This window comes from Nicotiana tabacum, chromosome 21, assembly GCF_000715075.1.
Source record: "Nicotiana tabacum cultivar K326 chromosome 21, ASM71507v2, whole genome shotgun sequence".
NCBI lineage: Eukaryota > Viridiplantae > Streptophyta > Magnoliopsida > Solanales > Solanaceae > Nicotiana > Nicotiana tabacum.
Genome location: NC_134100.1, coordinates 75,348,374 through 75,367,899, shown reverse-complemented (window position 1 = coordinate 75,367,899; position 19,526 = coordinate 75,348,374). Strand labels below are relative to the sequence as shown.

General features: G+C 35.2%; 1 protein-coding gene across 1 annotated transcript; it reads right to left on the bottom strand.

The window, feature by feature from the left end:
• Positions 1-8,686: 8,686 nt before the first annotated feature.
• On the bottom strand, positions 8,687-11,048 carry LOC107799783 (uncharacterized). Its single transcript, XM_016622933.2, has one exon. The coding sequence runs from the start codon at positions 10,982-10,984 to the stop codon at positions 8,816-8,818; it is 2,169 nt and encodes a 722-aa protein (XP_016478419.1). The 5' UTR covers positions 10,985-11,048; the 3' UTR covers positions 8,687-8,815.
• Positions 11,049-19,526: the final 8,478 nt, after the last annotated feature.

Genomic DNA, 19,526 nt, shown 5'->3' with positions numbered 1-19,526 from the left:
TTTCTTTGTGCGGCCGCAAATTTCATCTGCAAACCGCAATTGCAAGAGTAAACTTTGATGCCAAATGAAAAGTTCTCTGAACTTTTCACCTGACAGTACGGAGCATAAGTGCGGACATCTTGAGAATTTTGCGGCCGCACTTGAAATTATGCGGACCACACAGATTGTATCGACCATTGAAGTCCAGGTAACAAAGTGCGGCCCGCACATGAAATTGTGCGACCACACTCGCCTCTCTAGCCTTCCATCATCTCTAAGTATAAATAGAACTAGAGTCCTCATTTTACACTTTTGAGATTTACTGTTACTTTGAGAGCTCACTTGAGGACTTTGCACTTTCAATCACACATCACTATTTGCATTCACTAGGATCTTTGCACATTTACACCATCTGGTATGCTTCATTTCTTGTTAATTCATATTTAGTTTTTATTTTTGAATTGATTTTTTTCTTTTTAACTTTGTTTTAGGCCATCTATTATTATATTCCTTCAATGTATCTATGCGGGGTAGTTTTGTACTGGGTAATTGATAAAGCATGATAGATTGGGTTGGGCTAACTGAATTTCATGTCTATACCATGTTGCTAGGTAGAAAAGAACAAAAATTTTGCGTGACCTAGGTGAAATAGACATGTCCCGTGTATGTTCTTGATTATGCGGACTGCACTTGGAATTGTGAGGTCCACAATCTTCTAATTAGGGCAACTTGATAGATGATGTTTCTGCGGTCGCACTTTAATTGTACGGACCAACGAATTTCTTCTGAGACCACAAAATGGGTCTGCATTGTCAATCAGAGGCTTGCCATTTGGATTTCCAAAGTGCGGACCACACTTATAAATGTATGGGCCGCAGATGAATTCTACAGTTGCAAAACACCTCCGCACTATCAATCAGAGAGGGTGCATCTGAGCTCCTAGCACATATGTGCAGAAGTGCAGCCGCACTTGGAATTGTGCGGTCCGCACTTCTACTTATGCGTATCGCACTCCAAAATGTGCGGACCGTACTTCCCCCATTTCTTCTACATGCTTATCCAACTAAAACCTCACATCATCTATGTTGTCCTCACACATATATATGAGTCTTAGCTATTCTAAAATATGATTTTCAACTGACAATTCTCTCTTTGCTTATACAGATAATGGTACTATCATGAGGTCGAGGTGAATCTACCAAGGGGAGAGGAGAATCTTCAAGGGTCAGGGGCAGAGGTGCCTTGCCCCTAAGTGTGTAGAAAGTAATCTCAAAGAAATCAACAACAGTCCGAGGGAGAGGTAGAGACCTCTCAAAGTCTAACTCATATGCCCTGTCTAGGGAAGCTTCCGAGGGAAATTCTTTATCATTACCAGAGGAGCACACTGAGGAACAATCCAGGCCACAGAGGCAGTCTAAGCCTCTAGATGTGCCTTCTATATCCCACAACAATTCCCAGGATTCGGCGAGTGAGAGTCATAAGTCAGATGCAGCTGCCCATGGTTCTGATTCTGATGATGTCCTGAATGATGGGAGAGGGGAAACATGTGAACATGAAGGAATGGAAAGATCAAAAAAGAAGGTTATTTTGGAGGATAGATTTCTGAGATTGCGAGCTTTTTCCGTCTTCAGAATGTGGTGGACTGTGAGATCATTGACACATGAGCGATAGTTTCTTCTGAAAGACTTATACAAATAAAACCCTGCAATTATAGAGTTGTTTACTAAATGAAAGGGGTGGATGCAGTTTACTGAGAAGCTGATAGATGTGAAGGAGCATCTTGTCCGTGAATTCCATGTCAACACAACACATATTCTAACAAAGAGCACCAAAGTGCAAAACCTAAAGGTGAAGTTTGATAAGCATACGTTGAATGCGTACTTGGGGTTTGATGATGTGGAGCCGACAGAGTATTTGGAGAAGTTGGCTCTAAAGAAGAAGCTAGGTCATGGCTTGTAGATATTCTAGCACCGGGCCCTACTCCTCCTTGGATTGCTGCTGGGGTGCCGATCCTCCGGAACACTTTGAGTTTCGAGGCCAAAGGATGACAGGCCTTTGTTTACAGGAGGCTTGAACCGTGCTTAAATGAAAACAATTTGCCGTTGGCAAGGGCAGTGCTAGTGGCTTCTATTATGGCCAGGTACCCGATCAATGTGGGTGCCCTAATGTCGGCCAACATCTCATTGGTGGCACAGGAGAGTAACTCCGCCTATTCATATCCCAACACCATTACTGAGTATCTCACATATGCAAAGGTTGAGTCCAGGCCTTTTGACACTAAGGTCAAGGTGACAGGGCCATTTGAGTGGTACAAGCTGCAGGATCTGAGGAACCCAAAGAAGAGTACTCAACCTTCTACTACTGCTGGCCAGTCTGATGAGCCGGTAGTCGTAGTTTTTGATCCATTTGATATTCCATATACTTCATTTGATCCTTTTACTAGTGCAACAACTGCTATGCCCGAGCCACCATCATCAGCTCCTACTACAGCCCTACTGCAGTTCCTACTCTAGCTTTGAGGCTGGTGCCCATGCCTACATGTACATTATCTGCTTGTGAGTCTCCCAGACATTGGCGAGTCTTAGCAACTGGATGCAGACAGCTACTTCAAAGCTGTCTGATATCTCCAGTACAGTTGCATGGCAGACATCTACACAGGCACCCCTGGATTCCTCTGAGGTGAGCACATTTTTTAGATAACCAGAAGGTCATCATAATACATTGGTACAACATGGTGCTGTGATCGAGAGGTTGATAAAGTAGGTGAAGAAGATGAGGAAGTCCCATGCCAGAAAGAAGTCAGTTTATGAGCTTTGAGCTGAGCTGTCCCGGATAGTTGAGGCCAGATATTTGCCCTTTGACATAATATTAAACCCCGCCCAGCCTCATCAAGCTCCTTCTTCTCAGGCTGCTCCCGCTGCTCAAACTGAGGAGCCGTGCCTTTCCTCTAACACTGTTGAGGCGGTAAGTGACATGTTCACTTCTCAAGCCTCTCCGAGCTTTGATGATGATATTCAGTTAGCTGAGCCGATTGGGACTGATGCTGCTGGTGGTACAGTGATGACTGAGGACACTTAGGGAGTTTTTTCGCCCTCTCTACTTTTTGCTCTTATTTTGTAAAGCATTGGGGACAATGCTTATTTTTATTGGGGGTTGGGGGTGGGTGGGTAGTAGTGGAGCATATTTGATACATTTGGCTACTTTGGAATGTAATAATTGGATGGTTCTACTTTATTTTTATTTATCTTTAGTAGTTGTCACTTTCATTAGCTTCTTTAGTTGTTTACCTTTGATTGTGTTTGTGTTAGTAGATATTATGTTTTTCTTAGTAGTGTTGATAATAAGCCTTTGATTTTTTTAATTCCATAATTCTTTCCAAAGGTGGTCTTTTGTGTGAATCGACTGACTCTTCCCGATGATGGATAGTGTGATAACTTTCATAAGGGAATGAGTTAGTTTTATTCTTAGGTAATAATAGTAGTAAGTAGTAATGAATAAAATCCCTAGCTAAGTCATTCTCTAAAAAATGTTACCCATGCTTCATGTTGCACCAACATACTTTACTGCATGCTTATGGTTTGAAACAAGATTTTTAGAAGAAACTAACTCTAGTGTAGTGAGATTCTTGAGTTAACTTGGACTGTGATTGTTGTGGGCTTTAGGCTATATCATCTTTTACGGTCTATTTGCATGAGAGGTGAGGTGACCTTTTTTTTCTAGTCCAAGTACTTGAGTGGATAGTCTAGAACTTGCCTTGAATGTATTTCCAGGTGAAATTCTAGGTTTGCTTGGTTTGGAAGATGATTATAGGCTTTCCTTGGTCCGTTTGAGCTTTCTATTGCCACCCTATATTTGTTATCCCTAGTAAACCCCTTTGAGCCTTTAGCCTTTCTCTGTTGGTAACCATGCTAAAAGATTTTACCCGTTTTGTTCATAATCCTCTCTTGGCACCCGAACCTTCCTTAACACTCTTATGTAATAAGTGACTTAAGGCATAAGTTTGGGGGAAAAGTTGAGAAATCTAAAAGAGGTATCAAGGCATTGAAAAGAAAAAAAAGAAATGATCTCCATGAAAAGAAAAGGCAAGAAAAGAAAGAACAAACAAATATTCCAAAAAAATAAAATAAAAAGGGAGATTGATGAAATTAAAAAGAGGCAACTATTTCTAGTATGAGCATCAAGGGAGAAAAAGAATAAAATGAACAATAAAGAGTGATTGCAAGTCTCTATAGCCCCCAAGAAAAAGAAATGCCTCTAAGGGTTTGGTGAATGTGAGCCAAGAAATGAAAAGTGGAGTGCTTAAGGAAGGGTGTAACCACTTGTCCCATATGGTATCCTACCCCAATCCAAAAGTCTTCATTATAATCCGAAAGAAGTCCTACTTGATTTTGAACCGAGTGAGCTTATATTAGTGGATATCTACATGAGGGGCAAGCCTATGGTACTTGGAGCTTTACCTGTGGCATTCCTTTGTGAGAAAAGAGTGAATCCTTTATTGCTCTAGAAATTTAGTGTTAATTCTTGAAGTAGCATGGAAAATGGAAGGTAGAGGAGGAAGAGTTTGGAGTTCACCATGATTTACATGATAAAACAAGAGTCCTTGATGAGTGAAGTCAATTCTTGAAGCTCTAATGTCACACAAGAGTTATGTGCACGTAACATATGTTTTGTCAGCTTGTTGAAAATGCATGAGTATTGTGGGTAGTTATTGGTCCTAACTGAGTATGAATAAATTACAATTGACTCTTTGAAATGACCTTTCACTTAGGGGAGGTGGGAACTAATCTATTTACTTGAGTACAAGCAAAGACTTAATTTTGGGAGAGTTGATAAGTGTGGATTTTAACCACTTATTAGTACCTTCTTGCTTTGGTTTAAGTCCGAAAGTAGTGATATTTGTTTCCAAATCTAATGAAATTATGTGAATTGCAGGCATGTTGGAGGATTGGAGCTCAATGAAGAAATCTAACTCAAAAAGGATTATTCCAGCTCAACAAGGCAAAAAGGAGAAATGCAAGCAGAAGTGCGGTCTGCAGAAGTAATTCTGCGACCGCAAATGATCATGCGGTCTATAGAAATATAAGTGCAGCTACAGATGAAGCCTTGAAGCCTCTGAGAAGTTTTGTAGAAGTGCGGTCCGCACACCGAATTGTGCGGCCTCATAAGTTGGTCGCACTGACAAAGCAGAATAAGTTCAGAGAAGGTACAGAAGACCAAGCGTGAAGCCTCTTGAGAATGCGGTCCGCAACCAAATTGTGCGGCCGTAGAAGCTGAAGTGCAACCGCAGAGATTAACATGCGGCCGCAAAACTCCTCCTAATGCAAGAGCAGAAGCTTAAGTGCGGTTCGCACATGAAATTGTGCGGCCGCATAACCTCCCGAAGAGTATTTTTGTGAGGAATTTCTAGACACTATAAATAGATGGGAAACACTTTTTAGGGCAACTTTGGTATTGTAGCAATATCTAACGGTTATATTTAGCTATTTTGGGATATTTGGAGCAATAATTAGAGAAGACTTACTAGTTTTACACTTCAATTCTAATTTTATGTATTCAATTACTTCTTCTCTTTATTTTTATACGTCAATTATCAGGAGTAGCTAGATTTTATTTAGGGTTGTAACCTAATCCTAGTGTGTAAAACTTATGGGTTGTTAATACTAATACTTGTTTATGATTGGTTATTTATTATTTAGCCTTGTTTATGCATCATATCTAAAATTAATGGTTGCAAACATTGATTCATGCCTATTTGACTTAGTTATTACTTGAGAAAGAGGAACCTAGTCTAGAAAAACTTAGCTAACAAGAAACTGAGCTAGTTAAGGTTTTGACTAGTTTGATTAAAGGATTTGAACTAGAGATAGAGATAATCCAACTTGGACTCATATCAATTTCTTAGAGTTCTACCCATTTGGACTTGAGAAAGCCAATTTGTGCATAACCACTCTATGACCGAGAGGTATTGAGTGGGTACTTGAGAATTGAGAGTCATAATGCACTCCGTTCTACCAAATAAGCATTAACTTAATATACCCATTAGGTTTACACCTTGGTGAAGGTTACATCCCTAGGATTTTTCTCAATAGATAAAAACACCAAAAATAATTTATTCTCTAGTTGCTTTTACTTAGTCTAATTTCTTAGTTGTTAAATTAGATAACAATCACCCTCTTATTTGGAAGTATAATTAAACTATTTCACATTCTCTTTTCAAATATTTACCTTAATACCGATTGTAAACTCCGTGAGGAATTCGACCCCAACTCAAGTTGGGTATTATAATTGCAACGACCGTTTTCCACTTATTATTGAGTGTGGATTGGACGTGATCAACACCTACCTTTAAAACTTCGTATTGATTCTTCACATATTTTAGGAGTGACGTTGTTCAATAATTTTCTAATTATATACTCTTTTCCAAGAAATACACAATTAATAGGCACAACTAATTGATGGACATTCAATCAAGTAGAATATGCATGTAATTGAACACATAGAGAAATCAAAGTCAAAATTATATTCAAATATAACGGGAGTTCATCCTTCAAAAGGTTCAATCAAACTCTAGATAGAAACTTAGCTATTTATATTCATGTTAACAATCATATTCATAATTGAAAGCATTAATCCACAAAATATAAAGAATTGAAAGATGAATTTGTGTGATACGTTCCTTGCAAATATTTCAACCGTATTTCCCTCTTCAAATCTTGCCTAACTCTTAAAATATTAAATTCGGAGTTATTTATATGCTAGGTCACAATTAGGGCCGAAGTAACTAAGTCTAAGCTGATTAGGAGCCAGAACCACTCGGACCCTGGCCTTGGTGCGTCACGTTCATCTTTCCTCACCCTGGAGCTCGCCTTGCGCCGTGGGGTGCGCCAAGTTTGGCGCTATAGGTCTCGCGATGCACCCTCTGAGGTGCCAACTAGAGCCCGCCTAGCGCCTTCTGGGGCGTGGTGCTTTCATGGCCTTGCATCGTGGTTCCTCTCATGCTCTACTTTGTTATCTTTGATGCCTTTTTGTTCAATTTTCTTTTCTCAGCTTTTCCAAATGAGCCTACACACAAAAATAACTCAATTAAGCGCAAAAATAGCACGAATCTTTAACATCTACGAGTAAAGCATATAGGTAAATGATGATATTAAAAGTAACATATTGGCCTCGTATTAATCGTCAAAATATTAGCTTTGCAATGTATATCTGTAGTTAAATAAAAAACCCGATAAAATACTGGAAAAATCGAAAACGAACAAATAAAAACGAACTTAATTGGTTTGATTTGGTTTCAAGATTCGATAAACTAACATAATTGGTTTTATTTCTTCATAGGTGAAAACTGACCCAAATCAAACCACAACACCCCCTAAAACAGACTAAAAAGAAAAGTAAGACATAAATTGAAACGGAGAAAGTATAATTTTTGATGGAATGACAAAAATGTCCCCACATTTGATGTTTTAGCAATAAGAGTTAAGGATATTTTGGAAAACTCAAAAAAGTAGTACAACGCTAACCTATTTTATGTGGACTAATATATTTTAAATTTAAAATGTAATTATTTATTAGTTTAAATTAGGTATAATTTAAAGGGAAAAGGGTCAATTTGTCCCTCTACTATGCAAAAAGGATTGACTTTACCCTCCGTGATATTATTTGCTAAACAAAATCCCTGTCGATACCTCAATGGTTTAAATATACCCTTCATCCATTAGGGTAGTCCAAGTTGGACACTAAACACCATGTGGCGCTGAAATTTTGGTAAAATGAACACGAGGTGGCATGTCACGTCACCATGCTCATCCCATTTTACTCCTTCCTCCTCACTTTTCTTTCATCACTAGAAGCTGCTCCCCTCCACAACAACTACTACCATCAATAACCCATGACCACCATCATTTTCACCCGTCACTCTCCAACTTCATTCATCCATAGCAACGGTTTCAAAGAGTAAATTGAACGGAGAAGGTATTGTTTGCTTTTAGCCTAATTTTTTGATGTGAACATCATCCCTATACAAGAGCATGTCTTAAAGTTTCTTGAAGCTAAGAGTCCTCTTAGGTCTCCTTCAATGCTATTTCAAGACTATGTACCGTTAGGTTTCGCTGTATGATGTAATTTCGTTCTCTGTATCCTTTTTAATTCCATCTCTTTTCCTCTTTCATGACCATGAGGAACTTGATCATTTTTTTTCTACTTTTGAAGAATACTTTTTGGGTTCACCTTCATGAGTCTATTATTTCAACTTTAGCCAATTAATTAAAACGATCTAGTACTAACCAATTTTTTTTAGTGCGAACCAACATGAACTTTTCTATCCTATAAAGCATATGAACTGTGCAATTAATTTCGAATTTGGTATTCTTGAAAACAAAATTAATTTCACTTAAAAAGAAGTTGAAGGGTGAAGAATTTCAGCAGTGGATCCATATGCCAAAGATGGTACTGAGCCGCGAAATATTAGATGTATATCTTAAGGTTCCAGCGGTGGAAAAGCGGAGAGGACGGGGTAAAATGGGTTGGAGCGGTGACTTGGCATACCATATGTGTCCATCTCACACGATAGGGGTATTTTTGTGCGGATAGTATAACGAAGGATAAAGTTGATCATTTTCGGATAATAGATAGCCAAATTTGGACCTTTTCCCTAATTTAAATGCCCTACACGGCCTACTAACACTAATGAATCCTCAGAACATCACTCTTTCATATAACCAGATTTCTTCATTCTTCCACTTCAGAATTCAGCAATCAAATTTAAGCACTCAACATTCATTTCAAGAAATCTAGCCAAAACGAAGAAACCAAAAGATTTTAAAAGCCTTGTCATCTTTCACTTCAATGATAATTTGGCTCTGACATAGCCTTGCGAAATCTGGAAATGATCGGTCAAACCAAAATGAGCCATAAGGAGCCAGACATGAGTGAGAAACTCACCCCCTCGCCTGAGCTGCTCAGCATGGTCTTTCCAATCGCAATTAGCTGCAGAAAAAGATAACAAGTCCACCCAAACATGAAAGATTTTCTCCCATTTCTCTCCATTCTCGGCGCCTGGATTTTCATCTTCTTCAGATTGCAAGGATTTAGCAAGCCTACAAGCATCGAACAATACTGACTTACTTCTATCCCCTTTCACTTCTGAGGGCGCAATCTCAGTGTTGATTTGTAGTAACTTGTCACAAGCTAGTTCCTTAGTGCCCAAAAAGCATTTTCGGTCTTTGAAAAACTCCATGGCTTCAGCCCGAGTGTCTTGAAATCGGATTGTCCCAAGTCCACTGGGAAGCATGAAGGGGCACATGATAAGTAGATATAACATGTAATCGGACAGTAACCTGCTGATTTCACGTTTAAATCTCAGATTTTCTACTGAGCTGGTTTGATCGGTGATGATGTAGTTACGGAGCCACTCCGTTGCCTCAAGCATAGACATCTCATTTGGATTTGGATGGTCCTTCACATAGCAGAGATCAGTAGCAATGTGCCATGTAAGAATGCTTTGAGCAAAATCTACCCCATTTGTGTTCTCAAAGCATTTTGTATCCTTAAGCACAGTTTGATCACACCTCAAAGTACAGATTTGTACATTGGCCTCCACATCTGAACTAATTCTTGCTTTGAGCTGATTAAACACCAATTGCTTTAACCCCTTTGGGATATCTACTCTGTACCGATGTCGAGTCCTCTCCAGAAGTTCATAAATTCTAAAGAACTGCTGGACCTTTTCAAAGGTCGTTAGCTTATCTTTGAGGCACACAGTCAACAAATTGTACTGTCCCATGGTTCCAGACCATCTTCGTATTGCAGGTAATGCACCTAGGAACCGAAAGAATGACACAGCTTTACAAGTGGCAAATGCGACACAATCCTTAATTCCAACGAATGAAAGCATTGTCCCATTTCCACTTAACCAAATCATCAAGCCGTCTGATGAGAGTAAAATCAGGATAGCATACATCTCTAGGATGATGGCCCCAACAAGTAAGATATAAGTGATCACCACATCAGTCGTTGAGTAATGGTCTTTACTGATGAATGGAAAAAAGATGAACACCACAAGTATGAGAGACACACCAACAAGACGCAAAACTATGCCAAGGGGTGAAAGGAGTTGAAATGTCTTGGTATAGAAGATGTCATATATTAGTCCAAGTTCAACCTCAACCAACCTATAAGCCCTGTCCCAAACTTGTTTCTGGAAAAAGGAACGGCTGCTTTTCCTATCCTGGAAGCTAAGAATGAGGTCTGCGAAAAGCTTCTTAAAAGTTCCAAAGAAGTAAAAAGCATCCCGCAAAGTGGCTGCAGCGTCGAGGTTGCTTTCAGGAATTATAGGATAGTACACAACTTGATATTCATCAATGGCTTTCCCTAACGAGACTCTGTATCCCTCAGCCTTCTTTGATATGTAATCATCCATGAACTTTGCATAATTAGGACCCGGATCCGGATCAGATACCATGGATTTTCGGAAACCATCTCTGCTTGCGCTAGAAAGAGCCCAAGTCCTCTCACCATACTTGATTAACCCCGCAGCGAAAATTACAGCGCCAAGATAATTAACTGGACTGCCCTCCCAGGACCTAAAAAAGACGTAACCAGCAATTCCAACTTGGACAAATAAGCCTAGCAAGTGCCTCAACCACAAATCATTATCTGCCAATGCATACGCCGTTATGGCGTCGGGACCGCCTAGGTGAACAAGAAGGAATGGCGCCCAGAATGCCCTTAATACGTAATTTGGATCTAGAGCAGGCTTACTGCTGCGCTTGCATTTTTCATCGTCACTTTGACCATGGGATAGAATACCAAGAGCAACAGTTGCAACCCAATCTGCTGACAAGTAGAATAGCCAGAGCATGAATCTGAGCCAATTCTTGGATATGTATTTCCTGCGATTCCCTGTAACGATAAGGAAAATCTGTAGCAGGAGGCTAATCAGAACCAGTATCCGGAGCTGCCACTCATTCAAAAACTTAATCCACTCTGGTTGAATAAGTGCAGACATGGTTTTGAGAAGCCGTGATTTGAAGAGAAGAAACAGGAATAATCCAATTTAACAGATGAGAATTTTATGCAAGCACGCGTCTTTTTTACATTTAAAATAAATGTAGTTGGCCTTTCTTGATCAACGTACAACCTTTTCTTGCATTATAATTATTACTCTCCGTACACAACGAGTGACTTTTTTGTCCGTGTTTCAAAATAAGGGTTGTTTTAAGATTTCGAAAATGAATTAATTTTTTTTTTTCTACCTTGCTCTTGGATTATGTGTCAGGAATATTTATGTAAAAAGATAATAAAAGTTAATATAATCAATCTTATTGATAATTAATATTAAAGATGAATTTTTGCATAAAAATATAGAAAAAATCAATTCGATCGGACGGGTACTATCTAATAAGTGAGAGTTAGCGGAGAGCTATCCGTCAACATGTTCGTTTGCTTGTTGACTAGCGTAGTTTTTGTAATCTAAATTGAATTCGTTATTTTAATTGGTCCACATAAAATGTTACTGTAGCAGCTTTGATTATCTTTCGCTGTACAGACATTTTAACCCTGAACAGTGGACCCCAGCTGCACTTCTCATTCATCACATTCACACATCATTATGTATTTGCTTTTACGGTGGACAAGTGGTTGTACCTGGGGGTGTTCAAAACCGGATGAAATCGAAATCGAAGCTTAATGGCTTATTGGTATCGGGTTAACGGTTTAACGGACGGGGAATTGATTGAATTTTTTTTATTAACGGCTTATCGGTTTGGGGGCGGATTATTCAATTTTCTTAACGGATAATCCGTTAACCCGTTAAGAATATATATATATATATATATATATATATATATATATATATATATATAATTTATTTTTATCCATATATATATTAAATATCAAAAACTCTTCCACTTCTTCCAACTATTTGCTTAGCTTATTCTCCCACCCTACTATAAGATTGTTTAAGCTGCTGTCTATGGTTCACCTCTACTTTTATTTTTTAAAACTAATGCATGCTGTCTATGTTTAATAGAAGAACAACAGTGTTGTTGCCACAACTTTTATCCCACAATATTGACGATAGTACTGTCTTGAATTATGTTCTGGGGAAATAGCGCATCTGCGTTTCCTGTAAATTGTTTACTACTTATAATCCATCCCTATTTCTATACATAACTGTCTTTTGCTCGGTGTTGTTTGTATGGTTAATGATATAGCGTGAAATGCCTGGTTGAGAGTTTAAGTTAGAAATTTGAAGTTGTTGTTTGAACTTTGAAGCTGCATAAATTTAAGCTCTGTTAGGCGTTAGCTGCAGGCCAAACATTTCTGTGTATTCTGCTCACTTATGGATTAATCATTTTGAAATATGTATCATGGACTCACTTTGAATATAGACTGGAATTTCCTATTCTGAATTTGTATGCTAGGTGTTAACAGACATATGTATGTCTGGACTCATGTAATGTAGTCTGCTTTGAAATTTAATGGTAGGCGTTAACATACATGTATGTCTGGACTCATATGTAGTCTGCTTTGGGATGTAATCTAGCCTACAATGTGTTCTACTTTTTTCACTTTACAACACATGACACATTACATCATTCTTATGTAGGCGTTAGCAAACATGTTTGTCGGGACTCAATGTGTAATTTCCTATTATGAATTTGTATGCTAGGCGGTCAACAAACAATTAATGCACGCAATATAGATTTAATTAGGCCGATAAATCGCCCGATAAGAGCTAAACCGATACCAATCCGCCCGATATCTTATCGGGTGGCTAGCAGATTAATACATTTAAAAGCCGATAACCGTTAAGCCAAACTGTTAAGAGTAATTAATTGCCCAATCCGTCCGATAAGCAGCCCTAGTTGTACCGATAGAATTATCTTCTCTCTTGCCTATTATCTACTCTCTCTATTTCTAACTAATATTTTATTGCTACTTTAATAATCAAAACAAATTAGCTAAAGTTATTAAACATTAATAAATCACAATCCCTTTTTGTCTTTCTCTGATTGCATTATCAAACTTGCTTATTTATAACTAGCTTATCAGACATCTCAAATTATTTAGTATTTATTATTTTAAAAAATAATGTTGAATCATAAATTTGTTAAAATAAATTATAACAAATTTGAAAACTAAACCTTAGATGGAAAATTTCAAGAGAAACATACAAATTACGTGAGCAGAAAAACTAAACTTTAGATGGAAAATTTCAGGGGAAATATAGAAATTATGTAAGCAATTAACATTTAAAACCAAACTCTAAATAAATGCCGTACCAGGTAGATTTATTCCACTGCTAGGCGTTGGATTAAAGAAAGTGTAATCTTAGGGGTCATTTGATTCACAAACAAGTTATATTGGGATTATACTACATGAGCCTCATTTGTATTTTTTCAGTTTAATTAGTGAGCTAACACTTTCTTGTTGGAGTACTATTTTCCAATTCTAATGCTAAGATTCGTAATATCAAAATAGACAAAGTAAATTCACACGTAACAACTACGGAGTTCTTTATCTGCTTTGAACATTGAAAATAAATAAATTAAAGATGCTTTGTCATGTTACTCATTTTCTTCGGCCCCCAATTGTTTAAGGATAAATTATTAAAGTCAATAACAAAATGCACACATCTTCACTTTTCATCGAAAATAATAAATTTCAAAGTGAAAATTTAAAGGATCACATAATTAAATAATTCTTATATTAAAGCTATTAGATAACTTTTTAAATTATATATGTCAAAACTTTAACGGGTACTTTTTGAATGGAGACAACATTACTAGAGAACCTAGGCACTATTGTTTTAAATAACCACATATAGGTTAAAATTTACTTATGCACCTAAAGAAAAAAATAAAACAAGTATGGACAGTGTGCATAATATTCTAATTCTAATCTAACTATTAATAAGAGGGAATAAGCACACACAGGAGGTCAACATGCTTGCTTGACACCTCAAGGGCGTTTTGGTAAATTCAATTAAAATAAATCAATGTGATTGGCCGAAAAGATATCTTACCGTAGCTGCCATTAGGGTGTCAATGGATATTCGAAAACCGACTAAACCGACCGAACCGAACCGATTTTTAGGTTTCTCTTTAAGAAACCGTAGGTTTTTATATAAATCTATAACCACACCGATAATTATGGTAAGTTTTTTATTTTATAAAAATAAACTGAAAAAAACCGAACCGTACCGAATAAATTTTACATGTGGAAAATATATTTATCTAGTAAGTTTAAAAATAACAATGCATTAAATTTTTCTTTGGGCCTTGGAATTATGAAAACTATTACAAACCAACAAGTAATTAAACTCAAAATACTAATTCTTAAAACCTATTATGCTACGTCTACTTAAACTAAGTTATTTCAAGTATCTTTATTAGCAAGATACAAAGTATTCGAGCGATTATGAGTAGCAAACTAATATGTTTCTTTTCATATACTTTAGATTTATCTTTTTGAATATTTAATCTTCTATAGACTTTATTGTTGAGTCCCAACTTGGTTAATATCTTTTCACTCGCATGATTTATACTTTCTTTGCATTTGCTTGGTTTCTTTTACGTTGTTGTAGAATAGTTTATAAATATATATACTCTAGCCATCTTTCATTTCTTTTAATTCATCACCCTTTAAACAGTAAAAATGTCTAAAGAGTTTTGCTAAATCCTATAAAAGAACGTATGTTATTGCATTCTACTTCTACTTGTGAATTTTACATGACATTTAAAAAAATACCGAAAATTAACCGAACCGTACCGATACCGAAGAGAAACCGACATGATTTGGACGGTTTCGAAAAGTCTAATTTTGGTTATACATAATAGAATAACTGAAAAATTTGTGTGATATAAATTTTATAAAATAACCGGCTGGACCGAACCATTGACACCCATAGCTGCCATATAAATCTTTGAGTGACTTGACTAAATTGCCCCTTTGTTATCTCATCATACATGACCATAGTTTTCAAAAGCTTTTATGTAGATGTGGGTCCCATCTGAGTTTTGTTTTACACGTTGCTATCATTTTGCATATAACTATTTGTATTGTACAACTCATTGAAGAAATGGGGCCCATTTAAAGTTTTTATTCATATGTGACTAATGCTGCTTTAATTACTACTAGGTGTAGTCTTAGTGTCTTACACTGTTATCTATAGAACAAATGACAAAAACGGTCCATTACCTTTGGGACTAGGTTCAAGATAGTCCTTTAAATATACACCTATCAATTTTAGTCTTGGTTGATAATTTTAGTCTCCATACATTTAAAAACTAACACCGTTAGTTTATTGCCCCCCCTCCCCCCCCCAAAAAAAAAGCTATAATCATAACCATACCCATTACTCATATTCTAAAAGAATTATTTTTGTAAAAACTGAAAAAAAAACTGAATTTTTTTTACTAAAAACTGGAAAAAAAATATTGTTTTTCCAGTTTTTACAAAAAAATTATTTTAAAGAAAAATAAAAAAAATAAAAAAAAATTTCTTAAGCAATATTTTTGTAAAATCTGAAATAATTTTCTAAAGCAATTTTTTTGTAAAAACTGAAAAAAAAAACTGAAATTATTTTTACTAAAAACTAAAAAAAAATGAAAATATTTTTTTTTCTAGTTTTTACAAAACTAATTGCTATAAAAAAACTGAAAAAACTGAAAAATATTTTCTAAAGCAATGTTTATGTAAAAACTGAAAAACAAAAACTAAAAAAGAATTTTCTAAAATAATTTTTTTGTAAAAACTAAAGAAAAAGATTCAACAAAATATTGTTTTTGTAGTCCACTGCTTTAGAAAAATCTTTTTTTTTTTCCAGTTTTTTTAAAGTAATATTTTTGTAAAAATCGAAAAAAAAATATTTTTATTTTTCTTTCAGTTTTTAGTAAAAACAAAATCAGTTTCTTCTAGTCTTTACAAAAAAATATTGTTTTTATGGTATGAGTAATGGGTATGGTTTTGAATATGGTTTTTATTTTTGGTAGGGGAGGGGGGAGGGGGAATAAACTGACGGTGTTAAGTTTTAAATGGATGGAGACTAAAATTGTCAACTTTTTGAATACTTAAAAGGACTAAAACTGATAGGTGTATATTTAAAGGACTGTCATGAACCTAGTTCCAAAGATAAGGGACCGTTTTTTGTTATTTTCTCGTTATCTATACGTAAAAATTTGTATTTGATTTGAAATACTGTAATTAGTTTGAGCGCACTAAATGTGAATTAAAAGTGGAAAACTACGTAAAAATATTTAGAATTCTAATGATCTTTTATACGTATATTAAAGGTTGTCATCTTTTACGTCGAATACTTTTATTTAGAGAAATTAATATAGAAACATAGAAAGAGTACTTGAATGAGAAAAAAATAACAGAATATTTAGCAATATGTATGAGTTTAACATAAATATCTTAAGGTTAAATTATATTATTAGTAGCTTTTATTCATTTACAGTTGTATATGGAGAACGATTAATTAATGTGAATTCCATTTACGACATCATCAGAAAAGGTGGAAAAAGAATTAATTGAAGTTGGAATTACATAAAATTTAACTTTCATCTTCTCACAAATTTATAACTATCATGTCTAGCTTATATTTTGGGCGCACTTAGTCTCTAATTTTTCCTTTTCAAACGTGAACTTCATAGTAAATTAAAAATAATTTTTTTCGTAGTTTCTTTTTAATTAAAACTCATATGTCATTCCGTCATAATAAAGAAAAATATATCTAACTTCAGCATATTTATTTTTAAAATCTTATAAAATAAAATTAAAGTCCTTTCTTTTTGGTAAACAAGGGAAGCTCAAGGTTTTAAATTAAAATTGATCTTTCATTTCTATCACCGTAAATCTTTGAGTGACTTGACGAAATTACCCCTTGGTTATCTCATCATACATGACCATAGTTTCCAAAAGCTTTTATGTAGATGTGGGTCCCATCTGAGTTTTATTTTACACGTTGCTATCATTTTGCATATAACTATTTGTATTGTACAACTCATTGAAGAAATGGGGCCCATTTGTGACAAATGCTGCTTTAATTACTACTGGGTGTAGTCTTACACTGTTATCTATACGTAAAAATGTATTTGATTTGAAGTACTGTAATTTAGTTTGAGTGCACTAAATGTGAATTAAAAGTGAAAAACTACATAAAAATATTTAGAATTCTAATGATCTTTTATACGTATACTAAAGGTTGTCATCTTTTACGTCGAATACTTTTATTTAGAGAAAATAATATAGAAACATACAAAGAGTACTTGAATGAGAAAAAAAATAACAGAATATTTAGCAATATGTATGAGTTTAACATAAATATCTTAAGGTTATATTATATTATTAGTAGCTTTTATTCATTTACAGTTATATATGGAGAATGATTAATTAATGTGAATTCCATTTACGACATCATCAGAAAAGGTGGAAAAGAATTAATTGAAGTTGGAATTACATAAAATTTAACTTTTGCCTTCTTACAAATTTATTAGTATCATGTCTAGCTTATATTTTGGGCGCACGTAGTCTCGAATTTTTTCTTCTCAAACGTGAACTTCATAGTAAATAAAAAATAAACTTTTTCGTAGTTTCTTTTTAATTAAAACTCATATGTTATTCCGTCATAATAAAGAAAAATATATCTAACTTCAGCATATTTATTTTTAAAATCTTATAAAATAAAATTAAAGTCCTTTCTTTTTGGTAAACAAGGGAAGCTCATGGTTTTAAATTAAAATTGATCTTTCATTTCTATAACTGTAAATTAATATTAATCTAATTTTAGAAATACACATCTCTAAAGATCCTATAAAAATAAAATAGTAGCGCAATATAGAGTCCAACTTAACGTGAAAAAGAAAAATAAGTAATGACCTTGCGTGTAAAGTTATTTTCCTACTACTGGTGTCTTACCAGTACATTTAGTAGCTTTCATGGACTTTCCTATGATCGAAAATATATTTTATTTGAGCTAAATTAATTTGGCAAAAGTAATTATGACTTTAAAAAATCAAGAAGACATTAATTAGTGTTTTCCCAAATTATCCTTGAACCAATAAATGATCTACAAAATATGAGTATATATAAAGAGTAATTTAAGAAGATATAAAGGATAACTTAGTTAAATAGCAGTTATATTAATGCTATTAAATGATTCTCTTAATGCACGTGTCAAAAACTTAGAAGCATTTATTTTGAACGAAAGGTAGCATCGTCTAATAAACTATCCATAACTATTTTAATAACTTGATATTTTAAGTAAAATTTTATATTATCAATGCATATAAATTAAGAAAAATATTTACACATACTAATATCACAACCTAAGCATTGTATTATTGGGTCCATGCGTAGCATGAGCCATCCCTTGCTAGTATTTCAATAAATACAAGGATAGATAAATAATGGTATAGACTATTCCTGAACTACTATATCATTTTAGAAGTACAATAGGAAAACTCCCTAAAGTCAAATGAAAAACTCTCTTCTCTTGTGAGAATCTTTTTGGAAGATTCCTCAGAAAAGTGAAAGTACAATTTCGCATTGTCGTTGGAGCAAATTTTCTCATCTGTAGCTCATGTACAACGTAGCCTGTGAAACCTTTACAATATATTTCATGATTTAATTTACATGTGATTATATGAAAAACTAGTGAAACAAATAAGATGAAATTGGATTACATGCATAAATATGAATGAGAATCTACATGGTATGTGTTTTTTTCTTATTGTTTAATATCTATTCTGTTCCTAAGAAAAGAAATTGGGAATCTTAAGTTGTACTTGGTTCTTTGTGATAAGTTAATTGGTTAACCCTGTAGGTTGCATCTCAGAATGGTGGTGTACCTGATTTGGTCCAAAACTAACAACAACAACAACAACCAAGTAAAATCCCACTAATGGGGTCTGGGAAGGATAGTGTGTACGCAGACCTTACCTCTACCCCGAAGGAGTAGAGAGGCTATTTCCAAAAGACCCTCGGCTCAAAAAAAATAAAAAGACAAAAGAGGCAAAAATAGGCAAAAAGGGGAGACAATATTAGTATCACAACAACAATCATAGGATAAATAAGAACACCATGAAATCCATAAGAAAGATGCAAAGTAAAGGGAGACAATATTAGTAAATATTAGTATCACCACAATAGTCATAAGAAAAATAGGAACCTCGTGAAATCTAGAAGAAAGATGTAAAGCAAAAGCGATAGCTAGTAAATAGGACATGCACTGTAAAGAGAAATAGTAAGCCACAACATTCCCACTAGTTATCTTAGGAAAAAAAAAAAAAAACTACATGGCTAGTCCCACCATGTTACGAAGTAAGGCACGACTCAATTACCTCCTAACCTACAACTCTTATACTCGACCTCCACATCTTCCTATCAAGTGTCATGTCCTCGGAAATCTGGAGCCTTGATATATCCTGCCTGATCACCTCTCCCCAATACTTCTTAGGCCGCCCTCTACCTCTTCTCGTGCCCTCCATAACCAGCTGCTCACACCTCCGTACCGGAGCATCTGGGCTTCTCCTCTGAACATG

What these genes read in the sequence shown, in the direction of transcription:
- LOC107799783 (XM_016622933.2), bottom strand. Translation starts at nt 10,984, where the DNA reads ATGTCTGCACTTATTCAACCAGAGTGGATTAAGTTTTTGAATGAGTGG.